The 12500-nt window shown below is 39.4% G+C and overlaps 1 protein-coding gene across 1 annotated transcript; it reads right to left on the bottom strand.

The window, feature by feature from the left end:
- Positions 1–4445: 4445 nt before the first annotated feature.
- On the bottom strand, positions 4446–11999 carry LOC145493884 (nuclease EXOG, mitochondrial-like). Its single transcript, XM_081473364.1, has 4 exons — positions 11790–11999; positions 10056–10171; positions 9085–9381; positions 4446–7276 (listed from the first exon to the last, which is right to left on the bottom strand). The coding sequence occupies exons 2-4, from the start codon at positions 10138–10140 to the stop codon at positions 6663–6665; spliced, it is 996 nt and encodes a 331-aa protein (XP_081329490.1). The 5' UTR covers positions 10141–10171; positions 11790–11999; the 3' UTR covers positions 4446–6662.
- Between the last annotated feature and the right edge of the window lie 501 nt (positions 12000–12500).

The raw sequence follows: 12500 nt of genomic DNA, 5'->3' as shown, positions 1-12500 counted from the left end.
TTGGCGTCTTCGACCATTCTTTACCTACACTATATGTAAAACTTAGCATGTTCTATATTAATTATAAAGAAATGGTTTCTGGAAATTCGCGAGTCTCCCGGCAACGTCCCCACAGCTCTCTTATTCCTTTGTGCAAGCTATTGAAAACTGTTGTGATTGAGGTTAGCCAAACGCTCCATTCAACGGAAAAAGAAAATTTAAAAATGAAAAATTCAGTCTGAAAAACAGTAACTCAACGAAAATATATTAATTTCTGATATACTATAAGAGTTTTGTGAACACCTTTTTTTTTTTACGTTTTTGCTCCTTTAGAAAGTAAAAATGAACAAACAGTGAAAAGAATCCTGCAAAGGAAGTGGACGTGAAAAAAAATTCCTGCAAGCTGAAAAAGTCTGCCCCCTATCACTTTTCTCATAGTCCATCCCTTTAATTACGCCCTTCATGCCTATATTATGGCGTATCCCCCCGCCCCCACGGGCGTTGGCCAAAGTCAGTGTCGAGCAGGTTATTACCACGGCTTGCAAATATTATTCTTTACTTTTTGGGTAGTTTTATTCGAGGAGGTATTTTTGGGTCGTTAATCAGTATTTTATGTTATTATTTTCTTGATCTTTAGCCTAAAATATGATAAATTATACCGTGCATAAAGTTTGTATGTTACGAATCTTTTAAATCCGCGTTATGACTCGAGCTAATCTGCATGTTTTATAATTTGAAGGCCCAAGCTTGTCATTCGTTGAATTGAGAAAATCTGCAATTTATAAAAGGCTACATTCTAACCACGTTTGAAGATTTTTTCCATTTTGCACCCCTCCAGTCGATATTTAGGTTGTGCAAATACGCTTAAACGATAGATTGAAGGCGCATTTAAAGAATGTGTCCATTTAGTTTGTCAGTGTGAAAATTAAGATAAATTCCTTTGAGCAGAAAACAGGTTGCTAGGAGGACGTTGCCGACAAACACAGTGAATCAGTAACCCGTGTTTTGCAACTGTAAAAATAAAAAGATTCGGTATATTTTATCGTAAACGTATTTGTCAGTGCTGAATCAGTCAATGAAACTATTATAGATTACTTTTACCGTTTAAGGATGTTCGCGCCCATTATAACTGAGCATCCTTACGGCGCACGTAGCTCACGTTGCAACGTCACGCCACGTCATACATCAAGCGCGCGCGCTAAAGAAGAAACAAAAGCAAGAATAGGGCTTGGCACCGGTTGCGCTAAGTTCACTTACAATTTACTTTTAAGTGGCCCTCTCTCTTTTTGTCATAGATCACTTCTTTTACCGATTTTCTTCATGTTAACCAAAAAAAAAAAAAACAGAAAAAATCTGTAAGTCAGAAGTTACAATTTTTCGCCTTTCCTGCTCTCGTATGACTGTAGTTTTCTCCGAATGTGGACGAGCAAAAGTACCTTAATATACTTAGTTTTGTTGCATATTGAGTACTGACCTTCAACTGAACGAAATTTTACCAATGTTGCTTCTTTTATGCTGATAGTCGTACACTAAGATCGTTTTAAAATCACAAAAGTTTCTAAAAACGCATGGTCTTCAATGCACTGTATTTCGAAAACGCGCACGGTGACCGGCCCCCATTTTGTCTTACTTTTTTGGCAAAACGTTGATCTTTGCCTTACTGTATGGCAATATTTAAGGCATACAGCTGATAACCGGCTTATAACTTTTGTCTCGTCGATAAACTGATCAAGCAATTTGATTCATATTGGATTCAATGACGTTAAACAACCAAGCTTTTGGCGTCTTCAACCATTCTTTACCTACATTCTATGTAAAACTTAGTTCTACATTAATTATAAAGAAATGGTTTCTGAAAATTCGTAAGTCTCCTGGCAACATCCCACAGCTCTTTATTCCCTTGTGCAAGCTATTGAAAATTGATGTGATTGAAGTTAGCCAACCGCTCCGTTCAACGGAAAAATAAAATTCACGAATGAAAAAATTCAATCTGCAAGACAGTAACTTAACGTAAATATATTAATTTCTGATATACTATCAGAGTTTTGTGAGCATTCTTTTTTACGTTTTTGCTTCTCTAGACAGTAAAAATGTACAAACATACACATACACTTTATTTTCGCTCAAACACTCCTTCACGTTTTTGCTGCCATATATAGACAATACAACCAGACATACATACACGTATAAACTTTATCATCTCTCGAATTTACAGAGTAGCCGTGTAACTTAAACTTCAAGCTTTGATTAGAATCATAAAGAAAAGTTTAAACAAAGCAGATATATTTATACGTTATTATAGCATGGACAAATTAGATATCCAACGAGACCTTTTGAATATGATTCAATGTGTTTTAAACAATACACTGTCCTTACCTAAATATGGTCAAAGCTGCAAGATGTATAAAACATACGCTTCTAAGCTGTCACCATCACTTTTAAAGAGTTGTTCACACGACCTGACTGGTATTTGGTAAGTTAAAAGGTGTTTCATTCAAACTTTGAAGTTTGCTAGTTAGCAATCATTATTTCACACGTGTAGAAGATTTAGTATCAAATGCCTGTTATTTCTCAAAGTATTAATTTGTTAAAGGGGCATATTGATGATATTTAGCACCAACCGCGTCGGGTTTTTTATTTGGCTTTTGCTTCGAATCTTTCTCAAAACTTGTTGGATCTTTGAAAAGCAGGTTTTTCGTTTCGTTAAATTGTCCGCATAGCTGTTTACATTTTACAGTCGTTCTTTTTGCTTGTAAGACTTTATAGGGCCTCAAATCGTGAACATTTCTTTCGTTCCTTTTGGATACATTAGTCGGGATTGAAATTATAGGCTGGATTGAAATTTAAGTCTGAGCTGAAAATATCTGAAAACATTGAAAACATATTAGAAATGAACGATAATTGCAAACGACACAACAATTACAAGTCAAACTTTGAAGAAGAATTAGTCAGCGTAATAAATCAACGACTTGAGCTTTGTTTTATCACAGGGAGCTTTTTTTATTGTTTAGGCTGCAAATGAATGATGTTGTTTTCGTCGACGCCATTTTGTGTGAAAAATTTTGTACCTTTCCTTTGGGATACGCAGTAATATTACAGGTTGGCAAGACACTGCAGAAGAAACAAGCTAGTAAAGATGATATTTTGGATGATCGGGCTTTTCGTGGGGGTAACAAAAGGTGATGATATTGTGGAATTTGATGTTTCTGAGACAAGGTAAGGAGCATGTACAGTCTTTCTCAACAAAGTCAAACTGAACTGACATGCAAATTTTCAGTGCCACGTAGAAATATTTCCTTTATGCATAACTTTGTTCGACACGTAACATAGTACATTAATTGTTTCTATTCTTTTTATCTTGTTCCTAAAGCATTTTCTCAGCCGCCATCGATTGTTCGACGTCCTATCAAATTTCGCACCATATAAGGTGTAGTTTCCGTTTGACGAACAATGGTCAGCGCGACTATTCCGTGCTCAAATGGCGCACTCCGCTGGACGGACTGAGATCTGACTGCCTGGCAGTCACCTGCAATGGAACGAAGATACCTTACGATGGCATTTACATGAAGCGCAGTATCCCAGGCCCCGATCAGTTCTTGCTCCTGGCACCTGGACAAACCGTCTCCTCCACGTTTGATGTTTCCGAAGGATATGACATGACCAAATCTGGAAATTACTCTATAGCAGTGGACACTTTTTTAGAATATGCTTTAGGTAGTGTTGTTGGTATGAATGTAGTTGGCCAGCCGAGTATCCAGACAAATATAGCTTATTTATCTTCCCCTGTTGAGGTTTTTTACGTAATGGATAACGCCCACACTAAGATAACTTCGGGGCAAAGGGCACGTAACTTAGAAAATCGGAAACGATTTTATGAAAAAAGCTTTTCTAGGTTTATGCGAGGACAAAACAACAATAACATTGTCAAAGAGGGTATTGACCAAGCACCTCTTAATGCAGTGGTGAAGCGTTGTCCTGCAGCTCAAAGAAGAATCACCAAAGAGGTTCATTTGGCCACCTACCGTTATGCAAAATCCGCCGTTCTTGAGCTTGAAAATAACGAAGACCTGGCTAAACTCTGGTTTGGAGAATCTCATGTAAGCAGCGCCATCAAAGTTTTCGAGAAGATGGTGTAAATATTACAAAAAGACACGGTTACATATGTTTATGGTGGAAAATACTGTGAGCCTGACATGTTTGCGTACACCTTTCCTGGTACGCGAAAAGTATTCTTATGCAAAAAGTACCAAAAGGCTCCGAAGCTTGCCAAGTTTGCCAGTAAAATGGGAATCCTTACACACGAGTTAAGCCATGCTATATGCCATACAAATGATATAGTGTATGGTCAATCAGGCTGTAAAAAGCTTGCAAAGAAAGCTCCGCGACGTGCTGTCAAAAATGCCGATAATTACGAATATTTCGTAGAGACATTATCAGTCACAGCAAAGTCATAATACAGAATGATATAATAATTGAACAGTTAGGTTACATCTCAAGGAAAACTTACAATCAGATTAAAACTGAATAAACATTTGGTTCAGTTAAAGACGTATCTGTTACTTGACTGACAACAGTGATGAGTTGGAACGAAATAAAACTTGATCAGCTTGAAAGTGTTAAATGAACATTTAATTTCTCAGGACGATTTAGGGACATTTCTTAGCTGTGTATCAGGGATGATAAAACGGGCGCGTTTAAAACACGAAATGGCGAAATGACGAAATGGCACTACGAGTAAAAGTCAAAATGGGATACTGGTGTCTGCAAGGGCTAACCCTTAATATTACTAAGAGCTAGTCACCGTCGATTCAGTGATATTAAGGCTAAACGGAGCGCTGTTTAAGTTAACCGTTGTGCCATTTCGTGTTTTAAACGCGCCCGCCGGATCAAAACGTTACGAATCACACGACTTTGATAGCACTCGTATCGTAAACATGGCGCATACAACTTTCAACGTTGCTTGAGACCACGATAGCGGGATTTTATAAGATGTTTTAGAATCCTATAACAATTTTCAGGTCGCACACGTCAGTTATAAGTAAATTGGAGGTTTGATTTACACCAAATGTTTTGAGTTAGAGTTCTCGTAATCTCTTCCCAAGCAGAAAAGTTGCACCGTCTGAATCCCTGACTGCACAGCCGTAACTGTGTTCCATATTCACCTGAACAGAGGAGCTAGCCATCACGTGGCCTAAAATATGATTTAGCTCGTAGAAGATCAACTTCGTTCTCAGAATCTCTCTTCTTCTTGCCCCCTGGAGCTTCAGGGGACGCGAGACTCTGGGAAATAGGTTGGTTGAAGATGTTTTCAGCGGTGGATAGCTGTCATGTTGCTCATCTTAAAATTCTCTTCTAAAAAAGCTTCCCTCTGGCTGTTTCTTTTGTAAAATCATCGATAGCCTTAAATTAGAGGAAAATTAACCACTGAAAAACACATGGCAACGAAATCCGGTAAAACAGTTAAATTGGAAAAACACAAAGAGGATACAGCAAATTTGCGCAAACACGCCTTTCAAAAAATAATGAGCCACCTCGAATCTGAAAAAAGGTCAATGGTCTATCTCTCTATTTATACCATGCCGTAGAAAATACAGCCGATCAGAATAGAGGAAAGTCGTTGTATATTCGACGGTGTTACATCCAACCTTCCCATCATGCTCCGCGCGTACGTCGCATTGATTGTGGTGGTCACAGAATTTTTTATCGCGAGGCGAGTATGTATATAGCCTGCGAACGCAGACGTATTTCCGGCTGTCGCTTGTTTCCGCCGAAAAAAACGTCTGCGAACCCGAGCCAGGAAACGATTTCTGTGAAGTAAGAATTTTAAGCCAATCAGAGTTTAGCTCAAGTAACCCCAGGACTACTGCGCGAGGTATTTGCTGCGAGGAGCACTCGAGTTTTCTTCTATCATGAAATCTAATTGGCCAAGGAGAAACAAAAGCCATTACGTTACAAAAATCGTTTCCTGGTTCGGGTTTGCAGACGTTATTTTCGGCGGAGACAAGCGACAGCCGGAAATACGTCTGCGTTCGCAGGCTAGTGTGTATACCAAGAAAATAAAAGTGACAAGTGGGATATTCCATGTTATTGTATAGAGACGACTGTTTTACTGGAAAATACGCCACTTGTAATTCATACGAAAACACATCCTGAACTCGGATGGCGTATTTTCCATATCCTCACTAGTGAAGATATCGATGATTTCACTGATATCAAGTTTGTCTCTTAAAATGCACTTAAATTCGTTGGTGTATGATCAAAACATCTTCGGGTCTTCCTCGAAAGGCTTCGGCAATCTCCGGTAATCTTCGGTAATCTTCGGTTATCTTAGGAAATTTTCTAAAAATGTTCGGCAACGTTCGTGTGACCTTCGGACAAATTTTGGAGAGTTTTCGGAAATCTTCGACAAATCGTCAAAAACGCCGTCATCGGTATGTCTATATAGTAAAAAGAACATTACACGTTAGTTCGAAGATATGAATTTCATGTTCTTGTGACAAGAACAATAACTCACTCGTTGGCTGCGCTCACTCGTGAGATGCATGTATTTTTCTTGCTACTCGAACTGCATAAAATTCATATCTTCTCGCCACCGTGTAATATCCTCTATGTTTACCACGAGAGAGCATTGTATAACTAGCATTTTACACGACTAAGTAAGTTCAGAGATCCTTGACATATTATTATGGCAGTTCCACGTTATTCTGAGGAAGTCGGCAGTTGCGATCTCCTGGAAACAAGTTCACTGATGATGAGCCTGGTGCTGTGAGGTGCCGCTCTAACTTGACTACACTCATTTGCGTCTGGTTAAGGAACTTTTTATCCCTGACATTGTTACTCATAACCGCAAAAGATTCCACCCTTCTCACCTTTCCAAATTCCTGGCTGGTTTCTTTCCACACACAGCAGCCCGCTGTCCATACCGCCCGAGGAACAACAAGTGTCAGTTCGTCCAGCAACATCGTCGCATAAGATAGCTCTTTGCTGGAATCCTGCACCGATTTCCTGCCGAGATCACTTTTGAGGCTAAATTCTGAAGTTCCTGTCAGCAGATAGAGCGTTCCTTGACGAGTGCGGTTTCCACACACGTTCTGTGCGTAGCTTCGTATTTTCGCCTCAAATATCTGCCAGGGTCCGCTGTTAGATGCTACATACTGTGGTACGACATTGGTAAGAGTGTATGTAGCTTTCATAAAACGTTTATCAAAAGAATTTATTGCTAGAGGATCCATGTGCCCTCTGCTCAGCGGCTCTTGTTTAATGGCTTTTCTGTATGCAGCATCCAAGCCAGGGACACCTGTTGACATACATAAGCTTAAGGTTAACGACGTCGAAAGGGAATAGCTATTTTGCAATTTTAAAGAGAGGATTTACTCCATGATGCTAAAACTTTAAGTAGCTCAGCTGTTTGTTCATCTCCTGCGTAAATTCATATGTCAGCTGTTTCTTCAAGTAATTTGACATTTGTCACTTTTCGATAGAATTTTTCTATTTGCTCATAATGTTCCCTTTCTATTTTCTTGTGCAGCATTGCAGAATGAGCTCTTTTTTGCATGCTATTTATCATTTATGGATTTTCGTTATTTTCTGCATGGCCATGTTCCCACGAAAATAATTCAATCCCAGAAAGCGCTCCAAGATGGCGGATTTAGGTTGCGTTTCTTTACGAAAATTAAACTCCGGATTCTATAACCCAATAACGAAATTTCGCGTTTATTTACTGAAATACTTCATGATTTGTGAATCCGAAGAATTCAAACTACAACTGGATCTAAATCATTATTTTCGGAATCATGTGTTCGTTTCTTCGCCGAAGTAAATCGTTTGCTCAGCAGTCATCGCTGTGAAAATCGAAAACCGCTATTGTGTGAACACTGTCAATACGGTAAGTCTCCAGAATTCCAAGTGTCTTTTTGGGACATTTTTCGAATGAAAAATGATTGATTATATATAGTGTAATTATGCAACGTATTTTGAAACACTGGTCACCGGGTGCTTACTAGCTGAAGCCCTTCTGAAATCGTCAGAAGTGGTGCTTGCATAATTCATTTTTCCATACTACTTTGCTTGATGCGCTCATTCCACCTTGTATCGCCACATAAAGCCTGGTTTTCGCTACGGCACCAGCATAAGTACCAGTATAAGCACAAACTCACCGTAGTGAGGACGCGCACAACACTAGCATAAGCACAAGCACAAACAGAACAAATGTTTTTGTTCTTCTTGTGGTTATGCTAGTGTCAAGTGAGAAGGCGCTACTGTGAGCATAGCAGAACCGTTTGTCCACCATCTTGTTTTACTGTTTCGAGGAGGTATGGAACCGAAAATAAGGCAATTATCCATTTTGCGCTTGTCTGCGTGCTTATGTTTATGTCGTGAACGTTCTCACCACCGTTAAGCTTCTTGTGCTTGTGTTTTTGTTTCAGAATCGTCTCTCCACGTCACGCATCGAGCGCGCACTAAGCAATAAAATAAACAATGACAAGGCAGATGGCCCTTGCTATAGCTTTGCCTGGATTTAACTAACTTGGAGGTTCGGTGACCACTTTTTCTTTTGATGGATCATTTTCTCTATTGATTTTCTACGTTTACCGGAAAAAAGAAAAACAATCTATCGATCAGAAGTTTGAATTTCTTTTCAAAATCGAGTTCCGTTCTTTTAATTTTAGCTCTTCGTTTATCTGTGCGGCGGTTTCAAATGCCTCTTGAAGGGTTACGTTTTGTGAAAACGTTGGCAACATTTGGAATTATTAACTCAGCGGATTCACTGATACAAAATATTATATTATATTATATTATTATATTATCCGTTGATTCATCTTTGATATTTTAAGCTACAAACTCTGGAGACCATGCTAATTTACGCGCGCCAGTTTTTCAAAATCAGACTAGATTTCCACACGCTTTATCTCTGAAACGAAGTCCGTGACCCCCAAGTTTTCCATTTTTGAAACATGCAAGTAATTTTATTATCTGTCCGCAGTAGACGTTTGAAGAAAATCTATCGAGTTGAGCATTTTCGCACGGACGTCCTTAAAAAAATGCTGGTTCATCTTTTAATCTACACGTTATTATCAAATCTGCAGCTCGATCAGCGTAGCTCACCTGGAGGATTTCTCCACCTTTTTTTCACATCTTTTCTGGAGTATGTTCCGATCAGCTGGGCCTGTCGCGGAGTCACCTTGTATGCTGAATAGAATGGGATATTCCTCTCCGGATCAAACAGTGACACAAAGTAAGGATCAGTACCATTTGTGTCTGTAGGAAGTGTCTGCTGTATTTCTTTGCCTCGACTGATGCCGGGGAGGCCCTCAGGGCGTCTGTTCCCTGCGAAAAATGGCGGCGGCTGATGTGGCAACAGCGTCTTGGATCCCCAGCGGAAGCCATTCTGTCTGTTGGTTTCTGAGTGTTAGGAGCAGATCAGAAAAAAAATTAGACGAATGTCAATGACAAAATAAGTTTCCACGCGATTTTAGTAAAGGAAAAGATCTCTTTATTTTCAAACTCACACAAAAAGACAAGCTCTTTTTTTGTAAGAATTCGGGTGAACGTTTGTAGGTTTTTTGTTTTGCATGGTTGTTGCTTGTTTGTGTTTGCCATTTGAGTCTGAAGCGTGCTTAAGATGTTCCTAAGTTGTCATTTCCAGTCGTTTAAGTTTTAAGTAGTTTTGTAATGTCTCCCAATTTGGAATATGCTTTTGAAAACATAGGAAGAACTGACTAGTTTCCATGCCTTTCGTTTAGAGCTATTTTCTGGCTTCGATGTCATAATCAGCCGACGCTCTGGACCCAATACTTTAAAAAAAAAAAAAAAAAAAAAAAAGAAGCAAAAAGGAACAAAACAAAGCAAAGGGATCAAAAACCATTGGCGTCATGGCCCAAGAAAACTAATGCAGGATGAAAACAATTCTCTACAAAAAAGAATTGACAATGAAAATTTGTCCCTGTGCTTGGGGTTTACTGGTGCTCGCACCCAAGATGAAATGTTTATCCATCGCACAACAGACTATTCCTACGTTGCCAGGTTTCTTAAACAGAGAGAGTATTAACATTCGTATTTCAACAAGAAGCACTTACCTGATCTTGAAGCGTAACTCGAGGGTGCTACGATAGCCACTAAGACTGCCAAACCAATGAAAGACCAAACTTTTCCCATCAACATTGTGCCAGGTTTGGAATCTGGTTTTAAAATGCTACAAGAACCCAAGTAAACCTCAATTAATATACGTAAACCTAACGCAATGTGCGTACGCGTTTCTCATCGCTCGGAATAGAGCATGATTCTATATAACCCTGTAATCGTTGACAGCCGCTGGTATGCTTCCAAAGAACACAGATATTTTGCCCAGCGATCGCCAGCTTAAAATAAGTAACTTCCATCGATCGAGCGATTTTGGCGATAGGACTTGGCTGTAACTGATACAAAACTTTCGAAACTCGAGACACAGGAAGACATTCGCAATCTTGCTATTTTAAGCATAACTCAGGTGACTATTAGAAAACTCGCAATATGATTGGCTGCGCTTGATGGTGCGTCGATCGACAGAAATCCTTCGGAACGCGAGCTCGGTTTTTCATCCATTGTTAACGAAAGACATTATGCAAAGGCCTCAAATTCATTGGTCTTTTCGGTTTCAATCACTTTGAAATTCGAGTCTAAGTTTCGCCCCTTACCAACTAGCAGCCGATAATGAAGTAATTAACACGGCGTTGGTAGTTTTCATTCTAAAATTGAGGCCTTCCCCCCTTCAATTAAGGACACTGATAGCACATTAAACTGTTCATTTCCCACTACGGATCTACGTTTTATCAGACGCAACTTAACGATGACATCAATAATGACTTCACTGAAATCAATGAATAATCAATAGGTAATTGTTAGGTAACTGGTTTATTAGTCATTGACTATTGCCAATGATCGACGAGAAATCGATATATAATCGATAATCCACAAAGTTTTCCGTCATCGTGCTTGGATTGATTAGCCACTGATGACCCTGATTAGTCAATGATATAATATCGTGGCTACAGAAACTCTGCCAAATCACAATTAAAGAAATAGAAGCAGCTTCCTCAAGGTATAACGCCGGGATAACGACGTCCATTTGTGTAATCAATGGGTTATCGATGACTAATCAATAGCATCGATAAGTAATCGATGAGTAATCGATGTCGTCGATGAGTAATCGATAGGCTACAAAATTTTGTAATCGATTACTTATTGATCATTGCCAATAAGAAGTGACTAATCAGTTGATTACTCATTCTGTTCAGTACCCAACGATTACTCATATGATGTCATTGATCACTGACTAGTTACGTCTGGGTTTCAAAATGAAAATAAACTCAAACATAAGTATTTTTAATAGACTATGTCTTATTAGTTTCTTCTATTCTTCATGAATTTAAACTCTTATTTCCATATATTTTAAGTACGGTTGTGAAAGATATGAAAGTGAAATGCCCTCAATTTTGAACCACGTCACTGCTGACCACTCAAGAATTCGTCACGCAATTTTTCCTCGGTAACAAACGTATGTTTCCTGAATGTCACTATAATCTCGACAATACTGATCATTACTGTAGATTTTACAGGCACGTCAACAAATTGGCCGGTTGAGATTAAAAGAAGTAAGTGCGAATTGCTTCACGGGCATTTCAGCTTAAAGATCACGCGAACACAACTCAAGCAACAAAATCTTCTGTCAAAGGAAATCGGCGTTGTACTGTTTTAGTATTTCCGCGTAGCTAATATTTCCGCGTTGCACTGTTTTAGTGTTTCCGCGTAGGCCAGTCATACGTTTTACTTACCAGAAAGGACAGTCACTCAGATCCCAATACAGTCAGCTGCCAAAGAGAAGTCGTTCAATGCGAAGTGAAAGTACTCGCACTGTAACAGTGTAAGAATGACCAAATGTCACTGAAACCTGATTCGACTTTTCCGTCCTTGCCATGCTGTCAGGTCAGACTTCATCACCTGTTTGATCACTTAGTAACGGCTCTGTCAATTCCATGCCCGCCCATCCCCCCGGTGCATTTCAAATGTTCTAGGTCCCCACCATGGGCTCCTCGGGGTGGGGCATTTGACAATTTGGTCACATACAATCAACTATAAATCGGTACCTTTTAAAAACGAAAGCCTGCTGTCTTAAATATCTTAAGGATTAGCCCTAGGCTGTAAATTCTTTTTGCCACCTTCTACCTTCTGAAAAATAAAAGTCAAACGCCCGTCAAATACTCGAAGAGCAAGATTAGAATTGACAGAGCCATAAATTTGCGATTTTATGTTCTAAACTTGGGGAAGGAACGCGTGACGAGCCCTAAGAGCGTTTGCGTGGGAGGCTAATTCAGGATTCCCATCAGAAAAATTACTTAACATACTATGGGAAAACGAGTTTGCTTCTTTGGCATAGCTAAAACGCGTCCTATGTGCGAAGCCTTGCCGCTCTCGGCGCTTGCTTCTCGCGCTCTACCCCAGGGCTCTACCCCAACTAAACCGCCTGCTACGCAGGCTATATGTGA

This window comes from Orbicella franksi, chromosome 7 (assembly GCF_964199315.1).
Source record: "Orbicella franksi chromosome 7, jaOrbFran1.1, whole genome shotgun sequence".
In the NCBI taxonomy this organism is placed as follows: Eukaryota; Metazoa; Cnidaria; class Anthozoa; order Scleractinia; family Merulinidae; genus Orbicella; species Orbicella franksi.
This window is presented reverse-complemented; position numbering and strand designations above follow the sequence as displayed.